At 39.1% G+C, this 18,766-nt stretch overlaps 2 protein-coding genes across 9 annotated transcripts in view; both read left to right on the forward strand.

Moving 5' to 3' along the window:
- Positions 1–14,754, forward strand: part of rab11fip4b (RAB11 family interacting protein 4 (class II) b) — a 19,092-nt gene extending 4,338 nt beyond the window's left edge. For 2 of the 6 annotated variants that reach the window (XM_083525644.1, XM_083525643.1), the window contains 12 exons: positions 2,444–2,640; positions 2,854–3,012; positions 3,527–3,655; positions 4,203–4,238; positions 6,056–6,158; positions 6,341–6,444; positions 6,595–6,735; positions 7,150–7,231; positions 9,917–10,054; positions 10,513–10,671; positions 12,412–12,555; positions 12,653–14,754. In XM_083525644.1, the coding sequence (XP_083381770.1) occupies positions 2,444–2,640; positions 2,854–3,012; positions 3,527–3,655; positions 4,203–4,238; positions 6,056–6,158; positions 6,341–6,444; positions 6,595–6,735; positions 7,150–7,231; positions 9,917–10,054; positions 10,513–10,671; positions 12,412–12,555; positions 12,653–12,769 (1,509 nt within the window). In that variant the 3' untranslated portion in view covers positions 12,770–14,754. Of the gene's footprint in view, positions 79–2,443; positions 2,641–2,853; positions 3,013–3,526; positions 3,656–4,202; positions 4,239–6,055; positions 6,159–6,340; positions 6,445–6,594; positions 6,736–7,149; positions 7,232–9,916; positions 10,055–10,512; positions 10,672–11,409; positions 11,978–12,411; positions 12,556–12,652 lie in introns of those variants that run through there. The other 4 variants (XM_083525646.1, XM_083525647.1, XM_083525645.1 and 1 more) reach the window with 4 other exon arrangements.
- Positions 14,755–15,126: 372 nt separating this feature from the next.
- LOC310718548 (uncharacterized protein) lies at positions 15,127–17,568 on the forward strand. 3 transcript variants are annotated; one of them, XM_083527444.1, is made up of 3 exons: positions 15,127–15,277; positions 16,360–16,634; positions 17,139–17,568. In XM_083527444.1, the coding sequence occupies exons 2-3, from the start codon at positions 16,367–16,369 to the stop codon at positions 17,312–17,314; spliced, it is 444 nt and encodes a 147-aa protein (XP_083383570.1). In that variant the 5' UTR covers positions 15,127–15,277; positions 16,360–16,366; the 3' UTR covers positions 17,315–17,568. The 3 variants fall into 3 exon arrangements, with proteins under 3 accessions (XP_083383570.1, XP_083383571.1, XP_083383569.1); XM_083527445.1 differs by lacking the exon at positions 15,127–15,277 and adding an exon at positions 15,350–15,465; XM_083527443.1 differs by lacking the exon at positions 15,127–15,277 and adding an exon at positions 15,747–16,027.
- The last annotated feature ends 1,198 nt before the right edge of the window (positions 17,569–18,766 follow it).

An 18,766-nucleotide genomic window follows, 5' to 3' on the forward strand; every position in this document is an offset into this window, starting at 1 on the left:
GATCTTATCCTGTCTAATCTAATCTAATCAAACAGCACTGATCAGATCTGCTGTGAATCGGACTGAGGGAACAACATGGTGAGAGCGATAATAGTGCTGGTGGTGGTTTCTTTTGTACTTCTGGTTTTGGACTTCCTCTTCCTCCTGGGATGTTCTGGGTGGTGATTTTTTTTGTTGTTGTTGTTTGTTTGCTTTGTTGATTTTTTATTTTCAGATACTGTTCAGTGAGACGTGTCAATTTAACAAAAGATTTATAATACAATCTAACAGGTTTAAAGATTTCTGAAAGATTAAAAAATTTGGTTCCACCTGCAACAATCCGACTAAACAATCCGCTTCAGATAAATCATTAGACTTTCAGCAACATGGCACTCTAGGGCCAAAAGTTTGTGGACATCCGAGCATAAGCTTAATATGTTGTTCTTTTTTCAACATCCCATTCCACATTTAGTCTCCATTCACTTTTTGAATGAGCTCCACTCTTCTGGAAAGATGTTCCACGAGATTTTGTGGAGATTCATTCAGCTACAATGATGTGTGTTTAGTAAAGTCAGGTAGTGGTTTAGGTGAGAAGGTGAGGAGGTTCCTGGGGTGCAGTCAGCATTCACATTCATCCCAAAGGTTTTCAACAGGGTTGGAGCTCTATAGCAGGAGCTCTTCCACCAAATCCAACCCATTGAAAGCAGGTCTTCTTGGAGCTGGCTTTGTTCTCGGGGGCATTGTCATGCTGGAACAGGTTTGGGTCTATAGTTCAAGCGAAGGGGAAATTAAAATTGTCTCTCCAACAATTGTGCTTCAAGAACCACATAAGGGTGGAATAGTCAAGTGTCCAAATACTTTTGACGGTATGGTGTCTTTATTAGTATCTGAACGAACATTTGATGAACATTGTTGGATTCTCACAGCTATTTAAGTGTTTATAAACTTAGCATACACACACACACACACACACACACACACACACACCATCCTGGCATATGCCATGTCACTGACCCAGTCGCTGTGCTTTTTTTCCCTACAAAAGAGCGATTGCGCTTTTCTTTTTTTCCTTTATTATAGTAACAAAAAGGAAGGCAGTGGCTGAAATTCTTGCGTAATCGAGACTTTAGGGATTAGAAGCAGGGAGGAGTTTATCGAGGACTCTGCAAGATTAACCTCGAGAACAGGTTCATGGTGGATTGTGAGACTGAAATACTAAATATTGTCCTTTTTAAATAAAAATATATAAAAATATTATTTATTATTTGTCTCTGTTTTAAAGTGTGTGTGTGTGTGTGTGTGTGTGTGTGTGTGGTGAATGTTCAGCATCAACAACATAAAACATGGTGCTCAGTCTGGCAGCAAAATGATTCTACTGGGGTCTGGATGGAGGACTCCATGATCTCTCCCTCTCACAAAACACACACACACACACACACTTATTTAAACTCGGTGGAAAATCAGTGAAGTGTGTAAATATGTGGGTGAGAATGCAGGACTGGGATTTGTTCACACTGTATTCTGTGCCTGTAGATAAAGTGTGTGTGTGTGTGTGTGTGCACGAGAGAGAGAAATATTACAGCTTGTCCTCTGTTTCTTTCTAATCTCTCATTCCTTATTTGCCTGAAACTTTTGAGCGGGCAGTGGGGCACCATATATACACACACACGCACATATATGCACACACACACATGCACCCACTCACCAGTGTCAATGTCAATGTGCAGTACTGCTCGTTATGTCTGTTAGCTGTGGAACCGGTTTGCCAAACCACACCAATGCTAAATCCTGTGTAGAAACACACACACACACACACACACACACACACACACACACACACACACAGGGATGGGAGGTTTCGAGTGATATCCTGTGATACTATAAAGACACTACACCTGTGCATACTTAATATCAGCAATAATATAAAAAAAAAACATTGTCCCCTTTTTTGCTTCAGCTTCTCATGTTCCTCAGGTCCTGCAGAGTCTCTACTTGTGGCCCTGGGTTGCTGGTTCCTTTATATTCTATGTTGTCCAGTTCCAGGTGCCTTTATTTTCTGGCTTCCAAGTCCCGGTTTTGCTGTAGGTCCCCATGTTCCACTAGGTCCCTATGATGATCTCGACCTTTGTGTTGCTGTAGGCCCTCTATCCTGCTCTGTCTTTGTTGTAGGCTCCTACTTTGCTTTAGGTCTCTATGTTGGTCTTACTTTCTACGTTTCTTTAGGTCCCCATGGTAATGTAGGTCCATATGTTGCTCCAGGTCCCCATGTTAGTTTTGACCCCTCAGGTGGGTCCAACATAGCACATGGACTCTTGGTTTAATCTCAAGGTTCCTTTTTTGTGTATTTTTTACTGTTCAGAACATTATGTTCTGGTTCTGTCGGATATTAAATGATCTGTTCTCCAAAAGAAAGAATGTCATCTAATTCGAATGGTTCTCACACGTCCCTGCACTCTTTCTATAGATCATGGAGGTCATGTCGGTGTCTGTGAGGGAGCTGTATGAGGATGAAGACACTCGAGAGTCGGACCGAGACAGTGCCATCGAGTGCGCTGCAGGATCTGAGCTCTCAGACGGAGGAAGAGGAGGGGACAAAGAGGAAGGACTCAGAATGTTCTTACCACAGCAAAAGTCAGTCCTAATGAGCATCAACAAATACACGTGCGCACACGCGCACACGCACACACACACACACACCTGTGCATGCTTACAGTACACACAATGCATTTCATTCCAGACTAATGCCACTGACTATAAATGAGCGTTTGTTGGCTTTGGCTGGAGGTGTGTCGTTCCTGTGGTGATGTTCTTAAGCACGCAGGATGATGAGATGTTACAGATTTCTGTGGAATATTGATTGTTTAAATGTTGCAGAAACCCTTCTGTGACCTCTGACCTTTCGTCTCGCTCACTGAACGAGGAGCAGTTCGAGGATTACGGAGAAGGAGACGACGCCGACTTTAGTCCCATCAGCCCCGGGGGCGAAACTCACACTAACGGGTTTTCTGACCTCGGCTCCTCTGTACCTTCCAGGTGTGTGTGTGTGTGTGTGTGTGTGTGTGTGTGTGTGTGTGTGTGTGTGTGTGTGTGTGTGTGTGTGAGAAGGTAAACTTCTATTAATTTGTGAATAATCAGTGATTCATAGTTAACGTTACAGGAACAGTCACAGATTTAGAAATAGATTCGTGCAGATCTGCAACTAATGCTGACTCAGATTTTCTTAAGAAATTCATACACACACACACACACACACACACACCTACACACACACACACACACACACACACACACACACTATGTTCAGTCAACGTCAGCATGTGAAATCTACATCCCTCTGTTTATTCCACTGTTGCATTTATTACGTCAGAGGGAAGAGAGGAAGAATGAATAAGAAGAAAAGTGGATAAGGACAAAAGACAAAGAGAACGAGGAAGTGAAAGAATAACAGACAATGCATCAAAGAAGGGTGAAATGAATAAAACAGAGGAAAAGAGAAAAACACCCTGTCTCTTTCTCTCTCTCGCTCTCTCTCTCTCTCTCTCTGCAGTGCCACTCACACACCTCAGAAGGTGAGGCAGGCGAACGCTGATCACGAGTTGTTTTGCTCAAACTGCTGCAAAAAAGTCACTCAGCTCAATGAACTGGAAACTCGACTCAAGAACCTCAAAACACACAGGTAACACACATACACACTATTACACACACACACACACACACACTCATAAGGAGCGCGCCAGAAAAAAATCACAGTAAACACACAACAAAACCTTAAAACACACAGTTAACACACACACACTTATACACAGGTAAAACACACACTTATTGGTAGCACATACAGGTAACACACACTCACACACTCAGAAATACACACATTCACCTACACTCATACACACACTCGGCCAGAACTATAAACACACGTGAATATTGCAGTATGTGTGAGTGATCATCAGCATTAACCTGCTGTAAAGGCCACGAGAGTTACTGCACAATTACAGCAATTTCATGATGAGAAACTACAGAAATATGTTTGTGGGTTTTTTGTTTAATTAGGATAATTGTGTGTGTGTGTGTGTGTGTGTGTGTGTGTGTGTGTGTGTGTGTGTGTGTGTGTGTGTGTGTGTGTGTGTGTGTGTGTGTGTGTGTGTGTGTGTGTGTGTGTGTGTGTGTGTGTGTGTGTGTGTGTAAAGCCAGACATTTATGGAATTCATATATTTCTCTTTCAGCCCAAACAGAAAAATTACCAGTACAGCATTTGGCAGGTGAGTGGGGTGTGTGTGTGTGTGTGCGTGCGTGCGTGCGTGCGCGTGTGTGCTCATATGCACAGCTTGATCAGTGGTTAATCATTACACACAAACACACTGTCCTTCACCTGCTAATTATAAGGAACTTATTGTGTTGCATTAGCAGTATAAGTTTTGCGTGTGTGTGTGTGTGTGTGTGTGTGTGTGTGTGTGTGGCTTTGTCAGTGGTTAATCATTAAACACACAAACACACACACTTTGTCCTTTACACTCTTTTAAAAGAGAGCTGTGTGTTGAGAGTCGTGTTTTAATTTATTTTATTGTTTATTTCAAACAGACGCTAAGAAAAAATTAGTGTGTGTGTGTGTGTGTGTGTGTGAGCAGATTACTCTAGATAACACAGGTGTGGTTCTGCAGCAAAATAACAACGTTAATTGTTGCTGTGAAAGCGTGTTTGTGACATAAACTGATCAAAAGATTAATTTGAGACGACTGATCAGAATTTCAGATGATATTCGCATGTAGTCGAGTTACTCAGAACACAACGCTTTTTTCTGGATGATATAATCTTTTGCTGAGCAAAAGTATTGGAACAGATCGACATTATAATAAATCACACCTGATATTTGGTTGCGAGGTGAAAGTAAAGGTCTGCTGGTTGACTTGTCCATTCTCAAACCTTCCAATTTTCTCTCCTGATGAAGTCCTTTGTTAAGATGGCAGTGTGTTTTGGATCATTGTCCTGCTGTGGGATTAAGTTTGAGATGTAGATCTGATGTTTATGTAGACTTCTGTATTCATTGTGCCGCACCATCATGAGGTTCATCATCACTGCAGATTAGTGAGATAATTCTAAAAGCAGCCCAGAACCTTAAGCCTTGATGCTTCCACCACTGTGCTTCACAGAGGAGTTTGGATGCTTTGGATCATGAGCAGATCCTTTCTTTCTCCATACCTGGTACAGGTTTATCTCAGTTCTGGAAGTTACCACTGATGAGAGATTTGCATCATGTGGCATGGCCTCTGTGCGTCTGCTTTTTCAGACGTTGGATTGTGAGACCATGACCTCTGGGCTGTGGAGGGTGTTGGTGGAAAGTGTTTGAGGAGAAGGTGTTGTGATCAAATGTTTCAAGATTTCAGATGTAACGATGAAATGAAAGCTGTTATTCTGATCAATCATCTCATATTCATATTTGATCTCAACTGCATTTTCTTTGTGTGTGTGTGTGTGTGTGTGTGTTTGCTGTACTTGTGTATGAGTGAGTGATTTGTGCGTGTATGCATGTGTGTTTGTGTACGCATGAGGTGTGTGTGTACAGTTTAGATGTGTGCGTCATTTGAGCAGTTTAGTGAGAATTGTGAGGTGTGGATGTAAAATATTTTAAATGGTTAATTGGTGTTGCCGTAGCAACAGTTACAGCATTTCAAACTTTAATCAGGTCAAAATTCTGAGTGTGTGGGTTGTGAAGAGTGTGTGTCTGTGTGGAAGTATGCTCATGAGTGGGTATATGTGTTGGTGTACTGTGTGTATGCGTGTGTACAGTATGTGAGGATGTCCTGACTGTGTATAAGCGTATTCTTGAGTGTGTGTGACTGGTGGGAGTTGCTAGTCCAAGTGGGACAGTGTGTGCGTGTGTGCGTGTGTGCGTGCGTGCGTGTGTGCGTGCGTGCGAGGGTGTAATGTAGATGCGCTCGAGTCAGACTCAAGCTTTGCTGCAGTGTGCATCCTCTAATACTGCCTCTATTGCAGTAGAGGTGAGTGTATTCTCACTGTGCTCTGTGTGTGTGTGTGTGTGTGTGTGTGTGTGTGTGTGTGTGTGTGTGTGTGTGTGTAGGCAGCTGCTCCAGCACAGTAATCTTAGCAGTAGGAATGGCAGCACAGAAGATCTGTTCAGAGAAGGCAGCATTGATTACTATGACACCGAAATCGCTGACAAGGTACACACACACCCACACACACACCCACACACGTTTTTCTTGACACAATTATACCTCATCTCAAAACATCATTACAGTATTTTTTTTTATCATAATGGTGGAGTGTTTAACACGTGTGTGTGTGTGTGTGTGTGTGTGTGTGTGTGTGTGTGTGTGTGTGTGTGTGTGTGTGTTCTATGCAGTTGAGTCAGTTAGAGAAGAAGCTGTGTGAGCTGGAGAGTGAGTGTCTGATGAACGGCGATGTGAAATCCAAACTCAAACAGGAAAACACACAGCTAGTGCACAGGTAAACACACACAATCATATACACACACAATCACACACACACTGCAATGTTGAACACTGCCTTCAGACACCCATTAAAACCTACTAGGAACAAGTAGTATTTAGAGCATGTACATGTTTGTATCGGAGTAATGTGTGTGTGTGTGTGTAGGGTACATGAGCTGGAGGAGCAGCTGAAGGAACAGGAGGCGAGAGCCGAGCAGATCATGGATGTCGAGCTCCGGAGACACCGAGATGCCTTCAACAAACTGGAGCAAGACAAGAACACGCAGATCGACATGCTTCATAACCGGTACACACACACACACACACACACACACACACGTGCGCACACAAAATCTAGTTACTTCCATTTCACTCCTTTAGAATTACGTATATTATGTGTAATATTTTAAAGCGGTTATATACGTAAATTAATTATAGAATAGCAAACATAAAAAAAGCTCATTATTTGCCATGTAAACAGGCAATAACAAAAAATAATAACTTAAAAACAAAAATGTCTGGTTCCTCAACACGTTGTAATTCATCTCATAGGCAGCAGAGGGCCTTAAAAGTTACACACTGATGCTTTAATTTAACGTCCTGAACTTGTGCAGAGGTGATGAGGACTGCTCTTTTAGATTTCAGTTTTCTACTTTGTTTATTAATATTGGGGTGTGTGTGTGTGTGTGTGTGTGTGTGTGTGTGTGTGTTCTGGTGTCAGGGTCCAGCAGTTGGAGGTGGAGAACACTGAGATGTTGACCAGTGTGAGCAGGCTGAAAACACAGACAGAGAAGCTTGACGAGGTGTGTGTTTGCATTTGTGTGTATCTGTGTTTGTATGAGTAGTTAAGTTGTTTGTCGTCATGTTTGCAAAAAGATTTGCTGTGTTTTAATCACCACACTGGAAGTTTCTCATGGTTAACAAGTTGTGGCACAATGGTAATGTTTCTCAGTATGAGGAAGTGTTTTAGTGGTTGCCATTCGAGATTACGTGGTTATTTTAGAAATGAGTTTTTTCAACACTTCTGTGGTAAATGTTGATCTTCTGGAAGGTTTTCTGTCGATTGCGTTGCCTCGTAAAGACCTAACAGCGAGTTGCTTGTTAGAAAAAACATGAATTATTTCCAGTGTTTCTGGTAAATGTTGATTGTTTTGGCGTTTTTTCCCTCGATTAACTTGTCTTTTAAAATATTTACCAGCTTGTTGCTAGCTAGATGAATTATAATTTATACTTATTGTGTCTAATTGTACTAATTTCCCAACAATTCTGAGGTAAATGTTGATATTATTGATGGATACTCATTTCCACTCTCTATAAGACATAGTAAAATAATTTTAGCGTAATTTGAGCTGTAAAGTACCAAGTGTCAACGTATCCGAGGTCAATATTGTTCTGAACTGTTTGGTCTTATTTTTACTCCCACTTTCACTGTTAGTTTCTTTTATATATACGTATTTTTTTAGTCTGTAGAAAAACATTTGCTAAATAAGAATAGTTTATGTCTAGTTTCACGTTTTATTAATCATATATACAGATGTCAGTTTGTACAATTAAATTAAGTGAGGCTACAGGCGAACTACTGCAATATATTTATAGTACATATATATTCATCTGTATATTATGTTTGTAGTACATACACATCTGTATATTATGTTCATAGTACATACACCTGTAAATTACTGTTTATAGTCCTATAATAGCATTTTATTTAATTTATATAAATCTTGTAAACACTGTATATCCTGCACTTGCTGCTGTTGCACTCAGACCCAAACTGCATTTCGTTGCCTTGTACATGTGTAATGACGATAAAGATTAATCTAATCTAATCTAATATTAAACAATATAAAACTAAGTGGCATATGAAAGTTATAATTATTTATATGTAGGTGCAAAAGTGTCTGCAACACAGAGTACATTTAACTCAGATAGATAGATTTTTATTAGTGGGTGTGTGTTACATTGAGCATCACTGAGATTCTGTAGACTGTAAAAATATATTAAACCTCCTTAATTTTTTCAGTGTATAATTGTCTGTAACTGTTTCATTACAAAACAAACATTTGCACACAAAATCAGAAATGTTTATTAAATTAGTGAATCTACAACTAAATGCTGCTTTGCTTAAACTGTTTCCTGACATTAGAAATCTAGAACAAGCTAGCATGCCATTCACTCACTCTAATTTAATAGCTATTTTTTCCACACGTCGAATAAAAATTCTGAAGCACCTTCAATGACAATCCTGTATTGTTTAACACTATATTTAAAGTTGTGAGAGAAAAGTTGTGATTATTGTTCCCAGGCAACATGGAAACATGGAGACTAAGGCTAAGTGAGCTTCTGACTGAGGTGAATGTTATGTTCCCCACAGTGAGCATGGAATCAGGACAGAATCATTAGGATCGTCAACGTTTAACTCGCATTTGTTGGTCGATCCTTAAGAAAAGTTTTCACATGTCTGAAATGAAACATTACACTTGGCGGTGTTGGCTAGGCTAGCCTGATGATTAAATGTGTGTGTGTGAGAGAAGACAGGTGAGACATCGGGCTCATTGATGGCAAAACAAACACTGGTGGTGAGAGATGAGTCAGCTGATTAGCAGAGTTTAAAGCAGTGCTCAGTGAAGCATGTACATCATCATGAACATCAGCATGAGTGTTTATTTATCTTCTGACTGATAAGATACAGAAAACAAGAACTTTAGTGTTGAGGGCTGATTCGGCAGAAGTTCCATCTGCTTTTAAATGCATTTATTATTTAGACATTGTTTTCGGCCACATTGTAGATAATAAATAGAGATATATTCCAGTATGTTAATCACCAGACTAGCATAGCAGTATCACTTGTATATAAAAAGACAGTGGAAATAAATAAAATGTCCCATGATTTCCTGTGTATTGTGTTGGACATGCTAGTTTTCTTCTGGCTAACTAGCTGCAATACAGACAACTTTAACTTAATACTCTTCTAAAACTCTGTCCAAATACCGACTATTTAATAGAAAAAATAATCCAGATGAATAACTTATAACCAAAATAACTTAATATAATAAGCTAGCTAATAGCGAGACTGTCACATTGTGAGGAAATTTAAGGGGGTCGGGCAAATGTAGAAAACATATTCTATCATTATAAGGATTTGGCTGATTTATATTTATTTTTTGGCCTGAAAAAAAAGAAATGTAATGTTTTTAAGGAAAAATAAATCATTGTTTAAAAAAACAATACAACAAACAATTGTACAAACAGTAGTGTGCACTATGGTGCTTTATTGTAGTGTAAAGCCATGATGGCGCACTCGGCCTCGCACTGAGGTAGGTGTGTGTGTGTGTGTGTGTGTGTGTGTGTGTGTGTGTGTGTGTGTGTGTGTAACAACCCGCTTACCATAGGGTCATTTCCCTTTTGGTGTCTCCTCTGTGTGGTTGTGTTTGTGTGGGTGTATGCGCGTGTGTTAAAATTTGCATGTGATTTGTTTGCATGTCCAGGAGAAGCAGCGGATGACTGATAAGCTGGAAGACACAAGTCTCCGTCTGAAAGATGAAATGGATTTGTACAGGAAGATGATGGACAAACTGAGACAGAACCGGAACGACTATCAGAAGGAGAGAGAGGCCATGCAGGAGGTGAGACACCACTAACTATCTATGAGACGGGACTGAAATCCAACCTACACGACTGCTGAGACGTTTTTAAATGAACGTCTATAGTGTTCACTGTAGCTGCGAGGCGAATGTATGTGACACGTACACAGGAGCATAAAAGTCTAAAACTAAAATATTAATATTTAAATTCAAACTCAAATTTTTACTCTGCATTTAACAGCAATAATGTAGAAAGTGTATTATTCTATCTGTTAGCGTTTTTTGTCTTATTTCTATACTTTTGTAGATTTTATGTCGTGATATGCAGTAAATTCTGACTGAAAATAAAAACTTGCTGAATGCATTTTTCTCATTAAAACTAAATTGAGAGTAAAATTTCTAAAGAAATGTAGAAATAAACTATTAATCCAAGTTATTAATTTTATTATTATTTCTATTAATGTAGAAATTAGACTATAAACCCAAGCTGTCTTTCACAGCTGATCGAGGAACTGCGGCGAGAACTCGAGCACTTGCAGCTTTATAAACTGGAGGCTGAGCGCGTGGGACGAATCCGAAGGTCGTCCATCAGCTTTTCGGATTTCAGCACAAGAACTCGCGAGAATGAACTGGAACAGGAAATGAAGCGGCTGAAACAGGTGAGGACTCTCAGGACATTACATCACTTCCTGTTCTCTCTTTTAGCTTTTTAACGTATCAATGCGTTGTTTTATCAACTTCCGATGTCGAAGCGATTTTTTTAATGTATCCACTTTGGAAAGCGTTTTCAAAAAGCTACGTTTTCATTGGCTAAAAACAGAGTCGCAGTGTCGACAGAAGGCCACAATAGAGAGAACGGAAAGAAATTTGCATTTTCAAATGAAAACATTAGTGTGGACATGGCCAAAGAGAGGAACTGATCTTACGCACTCTTTCTGAATCACTCCTATTCTCTATCTGTCCATCTTTCTCTCCCTTCAGACGGTCAGAAAGGGATCGAGAAACAAGAAAGAAAACCACAGACAGACAGACAATGTCTGATAAAAGATGGGCAGAATGTCTGATGAGAAATAGACAGACACATAAGGAGAAAGAAATAGAGACAGACCAACAACGAGAGCAGCTCTCTGTCTCACTCTCCTCTTTTTAGCTGGTTTTTCTTTCTTTCCAGACTGAAGACTGATCTTTCACTCATCCTTTTCTGTCTCTCAATGGAAAAAGAAAACAGACAGACAGACAGATAAACAGACAGACAGACAGGTATTGGACTTGAGTTTGAATAACACAGATTAGAAATTTTTGAAACAAACATGTCTGTACAAGATCAAGAACCTGATACACCTGAACAGGTTCTCTATTCCACCCTAGATTGTGTGTGTGTGTGTGTGTACGTACAGCGCTGTGTTTCACAGGACGTCCCCCCTGACCTCCAGCAGCGAGCGTGTGTTAGCACACGACTCTACATGGTAAATCTCTGGGAGTAAATCAGTCATTAACCCCCGATAACCCAAACCGCACCTTCTAGATTTCTAATCCAGTTTTTGTTATGTTCTGTAGCGGTTAAATGAGCGCCGCGTTCTCGGGTAACATGAAAGCGTGGATCAGTAGTGACTTGACTAATGTACGCTTTAATTCATGATGTCATGACATTGAGCTCATCTGTAGATTCAGTCCAGCATGTGCACACCTGATCACCAGCCCTCATTCCACCCACACATGTGCTCATTCCACAAACTGCCACCAGCAGAAGCCTGAAGCAGAAAAACGCTTCTCTTCTGTGATTCAGGGACACGTCCCTAAATCTAGTCGGAGAGCCTTTGCAGTAGTGTGGAACTTTTTATAACAGGAAAGAAGAAGAAATCTGTGGAATATGATGGTCAGAGGTGCACATACTTCTATGCTTATGTAACAAAAAACTTAAATAATTATTTAATGCTGATTTATTACATCGTGGTTGCCTATTTTGTGTGTGAGACAAGACAATGAGACTATTAATTTAAGGTGTCCTAAAGAAAAAGAGATATTAGAAAATAAACAGACATTACAGAGGATGTTAGATTAGACAAATAAAATAAGAGAACTAGTGTCCAATTACAAATACAAGCTGTCTTTCAGAATCACTCCTAATCTCAGATCAGATATCAAGCGGGATATAAGATGAAAAATCTAGATTTAAAACTATTCTAGGAATACGATTCAAGATCAGCAAAAGAAGAAAATGTATCCATACTGATCTAAGATCAGACCTAACACTGCTCTTTAAGAACAAGCTGCATCTCTGATCTCCGATCAGATCATGAGAGAGAGAGAGAGAGAGAGAGAGAGATATCCTTTAAAATAATGATCTCAGATCAGCACTGGATTTATTGTGTGTTTATTTGCATTTTGCACTTTTGCAGGAGAACCAGAGACTCCGAGAGCAAAACGAAGATCTTAACGGTCAGATCCTCAGTCTGAGCCTCCATGAAGCCAAGAACCTGATCGCCACGCAGACAAAAGCTCAGTCTCTGGCTGCAGAAATCGACAATGCCTCGCGTGATCAGGTATCACAAGTGTAGACAGTTTGGCATGGTTAAGAACATGGTAAAGTGAATGAAACAGAACATACACATGTTAATCGTCTCATTTGTCTTTCCATAGCTGATGGAAGCCCTGAAGGAGCAGGAGGAGATCAACGTTCGTCTCAGGCAGTACATGGACAAGATAATATTATCCATCCTTGACCACAACCCTTCCATCTTAGAGATTAAGTACTGAATACAACCTCTGGGGTATTTTTTATTCTAAAAACTGAACACTTGTCTCCCCCTGCTGCCCTGGAGGTGGAACTGCGCTCTTCTGAATGCATTTGAACTTCCTGTTGTGAAGTATGTTCTTCATGGACTTCAGGATGTCCTGGAGTTATTCCTCATCGGTGCTGTACATATTAGACTTACTGGAAAGTCACTGGAATGTCAGGATTAAGAGCTTCCAGAGAACTGTGATGGTCTATTTCTGAATGTAATTTTTGCGCTCGTCTCAGAGCTGCTGATTTCAGGGATTGATTTTGGTGTTAAGTTGTTCAGAGGGAAGTGTGAGGCCGAGCGGTTTTCAGAGACAAGAACCCGGAAGTGTGAGACGGAAAACTGAGTTGTTGAATAAAGCACATGCTGACTGTTTAATGGGTGAAGCTTAACTTAAATCCTTTCTGACAATTACAGGCTTGACCTCATGTGACACTGGACACAATTACAGCTCATAATAGTTTAATGACCTTTATGAGACACTGGCTATCGAATTTATAGCTAATGCTAGCACGCTAATACAGCAAATACCTCAATAGTTCGCTAGCAAGCATTATGCTGATACAGTCTGGTATATGTTTGTAATTGGAACAATAACTTTGCAAAGCAGTGAGTTTGAGCAGTTGGTGTCACCTGATCATGTTTGTGATTGGCTGATTAGATATAACATTAACTCCGCCCCTTTCGACCCAGAACTCAGTCACTGTGTAATCAGGATTACATGGGCTTCTCGTTGGGCTTAATTTGAAATCTTTCTGGATTTTTTGAATGATAACATCCTCTAGAATAAGAGCATTTTAGAAGATTCACATCTTCGAGATCACGATGTTATGTAATCAATTATTGGCACATTGCTGGCGAGATGAGCATCTGAATGTTGACTTGGCATTATAAATGTGCATATGTTATGGCACCTTTTCATTTCATCACAAGTGCTTCCTGCTGTTGAGCTGTTACAAAGAGTGCTGCTGCATTATGCATTTCTATTTTCATTATCCTCATCATCACCACCAGAGTCCCCTCTTTATTTCACAAGTGTTCTCAGCAGCTTCTTTTAATGTGCACAGTCCCTGTTAATTTGGGAAAACGAAGTACCAGTCAGATTTTTGGGTGAGAGAACCTTCATGTACATTTCATTTTTTATTTTTTTTGCCAAACTTTCACCTTTAATTATGTTCCAGACATATGCTCAATATCTGGTCGGTTTCTTCACTACAGTTGGTTTGTCATGTTTTTGGTGTCTGGGTCAGTTTCGATGATTTGCTGCACCCCTGTTTTGGTTTTCCCACTAAATGTGTAAAGTTGTGACTCATAAACTGAACTACATTTCCATTGCGGCATAAACACTTATGATAATTATTCTTATTCGTTTTTTTCAAGTGTTTGTGCCTTCTATCATCCCCACTGAAACACCTGCTGATTCTTTTAGCACCTTATTGCTCGATTTCAGTGCAATTTTCATAACAAACTGTAAATACTGTACAGGGAACTGGAACGTTCACTTGTTCTGCACCACTCACGTTAGTACTTTCAAATATTTCTAAACTAGTGTTGTATAAATTTAGCTTTTACTTTTCTCACAAAATTATTAGCTCTAAAAAGCAATATTATTCCACTGTGTTAGGAATAGAAGCCGAATACTAGCTGGGGTTAAAGCAGGAGTCGCGTGTTAACCAGGCTATCGTGGCGAATGACATCCACTTTTACCTTCGTTAATTCTTTGCTAATCAAGACTGTTGATTTTGTATAGATTTTTCTTACACATGAACGTTTTCAATCCCTCTGACTAGCATCATAATTTATTAATGTAAACTGGAGTATTGTTACACTTCTTTTTTTTTTTTTTTTTATGGATATGCTGTGCTGCCCTGAACATGCCTGAAGGAGTCAACATGAACATGTTGATGATATGTAGAATGTAACTTTGGCTAGAATTTTGGCAATAAAAATTCAACTCAACTCATTGTGTGGTTTATTATTAATAGCTGTATATTTTAAATGACTAATGAAGTCTTTATGATTTTACATTACAGGACATTGCTGCACAAATGAAATAGTCCAGGTTAATGTTTTTATATGTAAAATACCTGCTGAGTAACTTTTAGTATTTGAAGTGTAATTAATTTTATAATAAGGCTATAAAATATCCAGCAAAATGATCCAAGTCGACTATTTTGGAATTACTTTACATTTTTAGCAAATGGATTATCTGACTGATTTAGAGAAGTCATGTGGTGTGTTCAGTCAAACACATGAACAAACTAATTAACAAAGTGATTGGGTTCACTAATTATTTCCCTGATTGGCATGTTTAAACTTCATACTGCTGTAAATGCTGGAAACTGGAATTTTGAATGTGTTTACCATTAAAGGAAAACAGAAAAACAAAAAGCGAATATAAACAACTGAGGTGAAAATATGCCAAAAATCAGTGGTGCCAGAAGTCAAGCTAAAGCCTGGAAGAATCTAACTAGCGAGTGAGGTAAAGCTTCAACCAATTAACTAATATATATTCTGCTCCAAATTACCTTGTTAAACTAAATCATAAATGTTTATTTCAACAATTTAAACGATATATTTGGTAGCTTCAGTGGAAGGCCATCAGAGCATCACTAGTCAGAGCTCACAAACCACATCTGTAGTAAACTGCACAAACTCAAATATATTCAGGTGAATTTAATAGCTGCTTTTTCTGTCGACAATGACTGACAGACGAGAGGAAATTGGTCACACAGAGGACATTTGTATGTTTATGTACAGAATTAAGTATTTTATCTCATAAATCATCTGGTCCGAGTCGTTTGTTTTTTTTATCACGTGACTCCATTAGATGCTATGCAGTTATATATACACATATACATTATTGGAACTATAATCAATGTTGGTGTATGTTAACGTTTTAGGGATCTGTTTATTAAAAATTTTACTTTTCATTTTATTACTGATTAAAGGAACAAAATAAACTAAATGACTGAAAAAAGATTCGTCCATTTTGATGAACGAGATTCAAAGAACCGAGTCACTGAAACTGTCTGATCTTCCTATCGCTAGTATCGAATGCTTGATTCCATGAGTCGATTCCCTACACCACTGAGTCGACTCTTGACTCCGCCTTAAGCTTAACGAGAAAGAAATGTTCAGTTCACGGTTTAAATTGCGCGCGTGCCCTGATTAAGTGAGTTGATTGCTAACGGCTTCTTGAGAAAGTTCCAGAATCGTCTTCAGCTCTGTGGTGAGGTTTCACTCTTTAACTCCGGGAAAAATGTCTAATGGTTTGTGTAAATATTTACCATTGAATCTAAATGTTTAAATGTGTTTACTACTCGATATTCTGTTGTTTATTGAGCGTTTTTAAAAATCCGAATCGTTTGCTTTGGATAGATTTTGGATGCAGTTAGCTAACTTTAGCTAGCTAGCGCCTCAGTATTTATAGTACCAATGAGGAGTTATTTTACTTCATCAGTCACTTTGTATTAAAGAAAATGTTTGTAAATTGACTGAAATCCAGCTGATTCAAAGAGAATTGTTGTTTAATTCTCAAAATATATAATTTTTTTAATACAGGTGGAAAATGCCCCAAACATTGTCCAAGAGTCTGCGTTCTTCACTTGGGTTCAGCTCGACCTCAGCAGCCGGTTACAGACCTCAGGACAAAGCCAGGAGATTGTGCAGTAGAAAGCGGTTCAAGGAAAGAAAGCTAGAGAAAGTGGATTTTGTTCCGGTTTGGACCGAGACGACGTGTGTTCCTCGAGAAGAGGACTGGGAGCAGGAGATTGAGGAGTTCTCACGCATGTTGGAGAAGGAAAAGGAGAAAGAAGTGAGCAGCGAGATTCCCTATGGTAATCTTACACACTGAAGACCTGATGTGTTTACTCATTATTGTTCCTACTTTGTTTTTGAGGAACCTCCTAGTTCTAGGTATGTAGGATCCTGATTTTCCAGTAGAAACTTCTAGCCAGCCAGGAGAATGAACAAACCTCGCAAATCAGCAGGAAGTACAACGGCGAGGGTAAAGCCGTATATCATAACCAGGGAAAAGACGAGTAGTATAACACTTCTTGAGCCATTTTTGATGTTTTTTGGGTCACCTAAGGACCTGATGGTGTGACCAACCTCTGGTCATATTCTCTCGTCTTGATCTCTTAATCAAAAGATTTTTCATTTTGCCATTTGCTTGCCTATAGTTTTCCCAAACACAGCTAGCGTGGTCAATCAAACTAATGTAGGACCTACATTGTATGAAATTCACACCAAAATTTCAAGCAGCTGCAAAGTTTGTGCTCCACAGATGAAGTTTAAGGATGATACAAACTCAATAAACCTTTATTTTTTTCCCCATGTAGATCCCAAGGAAGAGCTGAAGGTGGCGCTAAGTGAGATGAGCCTGTACTCCATTCCTCACACCCCAACGCAACACCAGCAGCACTACAACCCCTCCAGTCATCACACTCCTCCAGTCAGGTGGATCCAGCACATCTCCCGCATCGAGAAGGACCAGTTCGATGATGCTGAGGAGTGAACAGACCCTCACCATGTTTCCAGTGGTAAAAGGGTGGGGTGGTCAAAGTGGAGGTTTTTTTTTTTTTTTTTTTAAGTTTAGTTAAATTAATTATAACTTGTTTGAAGTTGTTACATGTACAGAAAGATGTGTTTTTCTACAATTTACATAGTTTTAATTAAAGGCTTATTTAGTCCACCAAAGCACTCGGCTCTGAAGTGTTTGTTTGGGTTTTAGGTGTAAAATTAATTTAAATAAATGTCTCTTAAGAAAAATTGTTTTGCGAACGCTTTATCAACCAGGTAATTTGAATCTCACACACACACACACAGATGAACTGTATACTGTAGGGCAGGGAATAAAGCCCCGAAACAATAACCTCATGTAGAGCCATTATTTACACAATACACATCTATAGTGTGCTATTTAAACTAATAACTAGTATATTATAATCCATAACTAACTAGAACTAGTATTACAGGTCTAATTGATTGTCTTCTGATGTGTGAACATAAGTTTTTTTTTTTTTTTTTTTTTTTCCCTGACTCTCCTGAAGCGTTAAAATGAGAACAGTGAAATAACAGACATCAAGCCAAAAAGCAACTAAAAATGGGTAAAAATAGCTTTGTGGTTAAGTCATTGGACCTTAGATCTAAAGGATGTGAGTTCAAATGCCAGCCACACAAATCTCTTAACCCCATTGCTGCTCTGTTGTATCAGCAAGGGAAACATTCATTCATTCATTCATTTTCTCCCGCTTATCCGTAAGCAGGGGGAAACAATTCATTCATTTGTCTGACCTTTGAGATCCGATCCCATTTTGATGCATTGATTCAATCCGACACACACGTTCAGTGCTTGTAACCAATTAATCCTAATAACTACTGAATTCATAAAGATTTTATGCAGGTGAATGTCCAGGCTGGTGGTTGATTGTTTATGGTGTAATGACCACATGAAGCCTGTAGATGGCAGCACAGGCTAAAATGTATTGTAACTTACATCATGCACTCTAAGGTCACACACGTGCTGCTGCTGTTTTCTTTGCTACCTTCTAGATTTATTGCTTTAATTTCCTAAATGACTAATAAATAGGTCAAAAAGACATATGGGTTCTAATCTATGGGTCAGTTATAATCGGTAAAACCTCGGTACTAATTTTATTATTTTTATCTGTTTCAATGAAGGAGAAAAATTAGTTGATTACAGTTGTAGACATTTACAAATATTCTTGGGAAAAGGCTAGTGTTTAATCATTTTTGTTACTAAATGTAATAGTGTGATCCTGACAAAAGGTTGAAATATCAAACCATTTCGAAAACCATCTATCCAAGAATCATGTTGCCCTTTTCTTCATGAGTTTGCTTGTTTTCTCTCAGACCTCCTGATCAGCTTTGATAAAGTGCTGCTTGTAGGAGATTTTAATATTCATGTAGATGATGCAAACGATGCCCTAGGATTATCATTTGTCGA

This window comes from Silurus aristotelis (genome assembly GCF_946808225.1).
Source record: "Silurus aristotelis genome assembly, chromosome: 2".
In the NCBI taxonomy this organism is placed as follows: Eukaryota; Metazoa; Chordata; class Actinopteri; order Siluriformes; family Siluridae; genus Silurus; species Silurus aristotelis.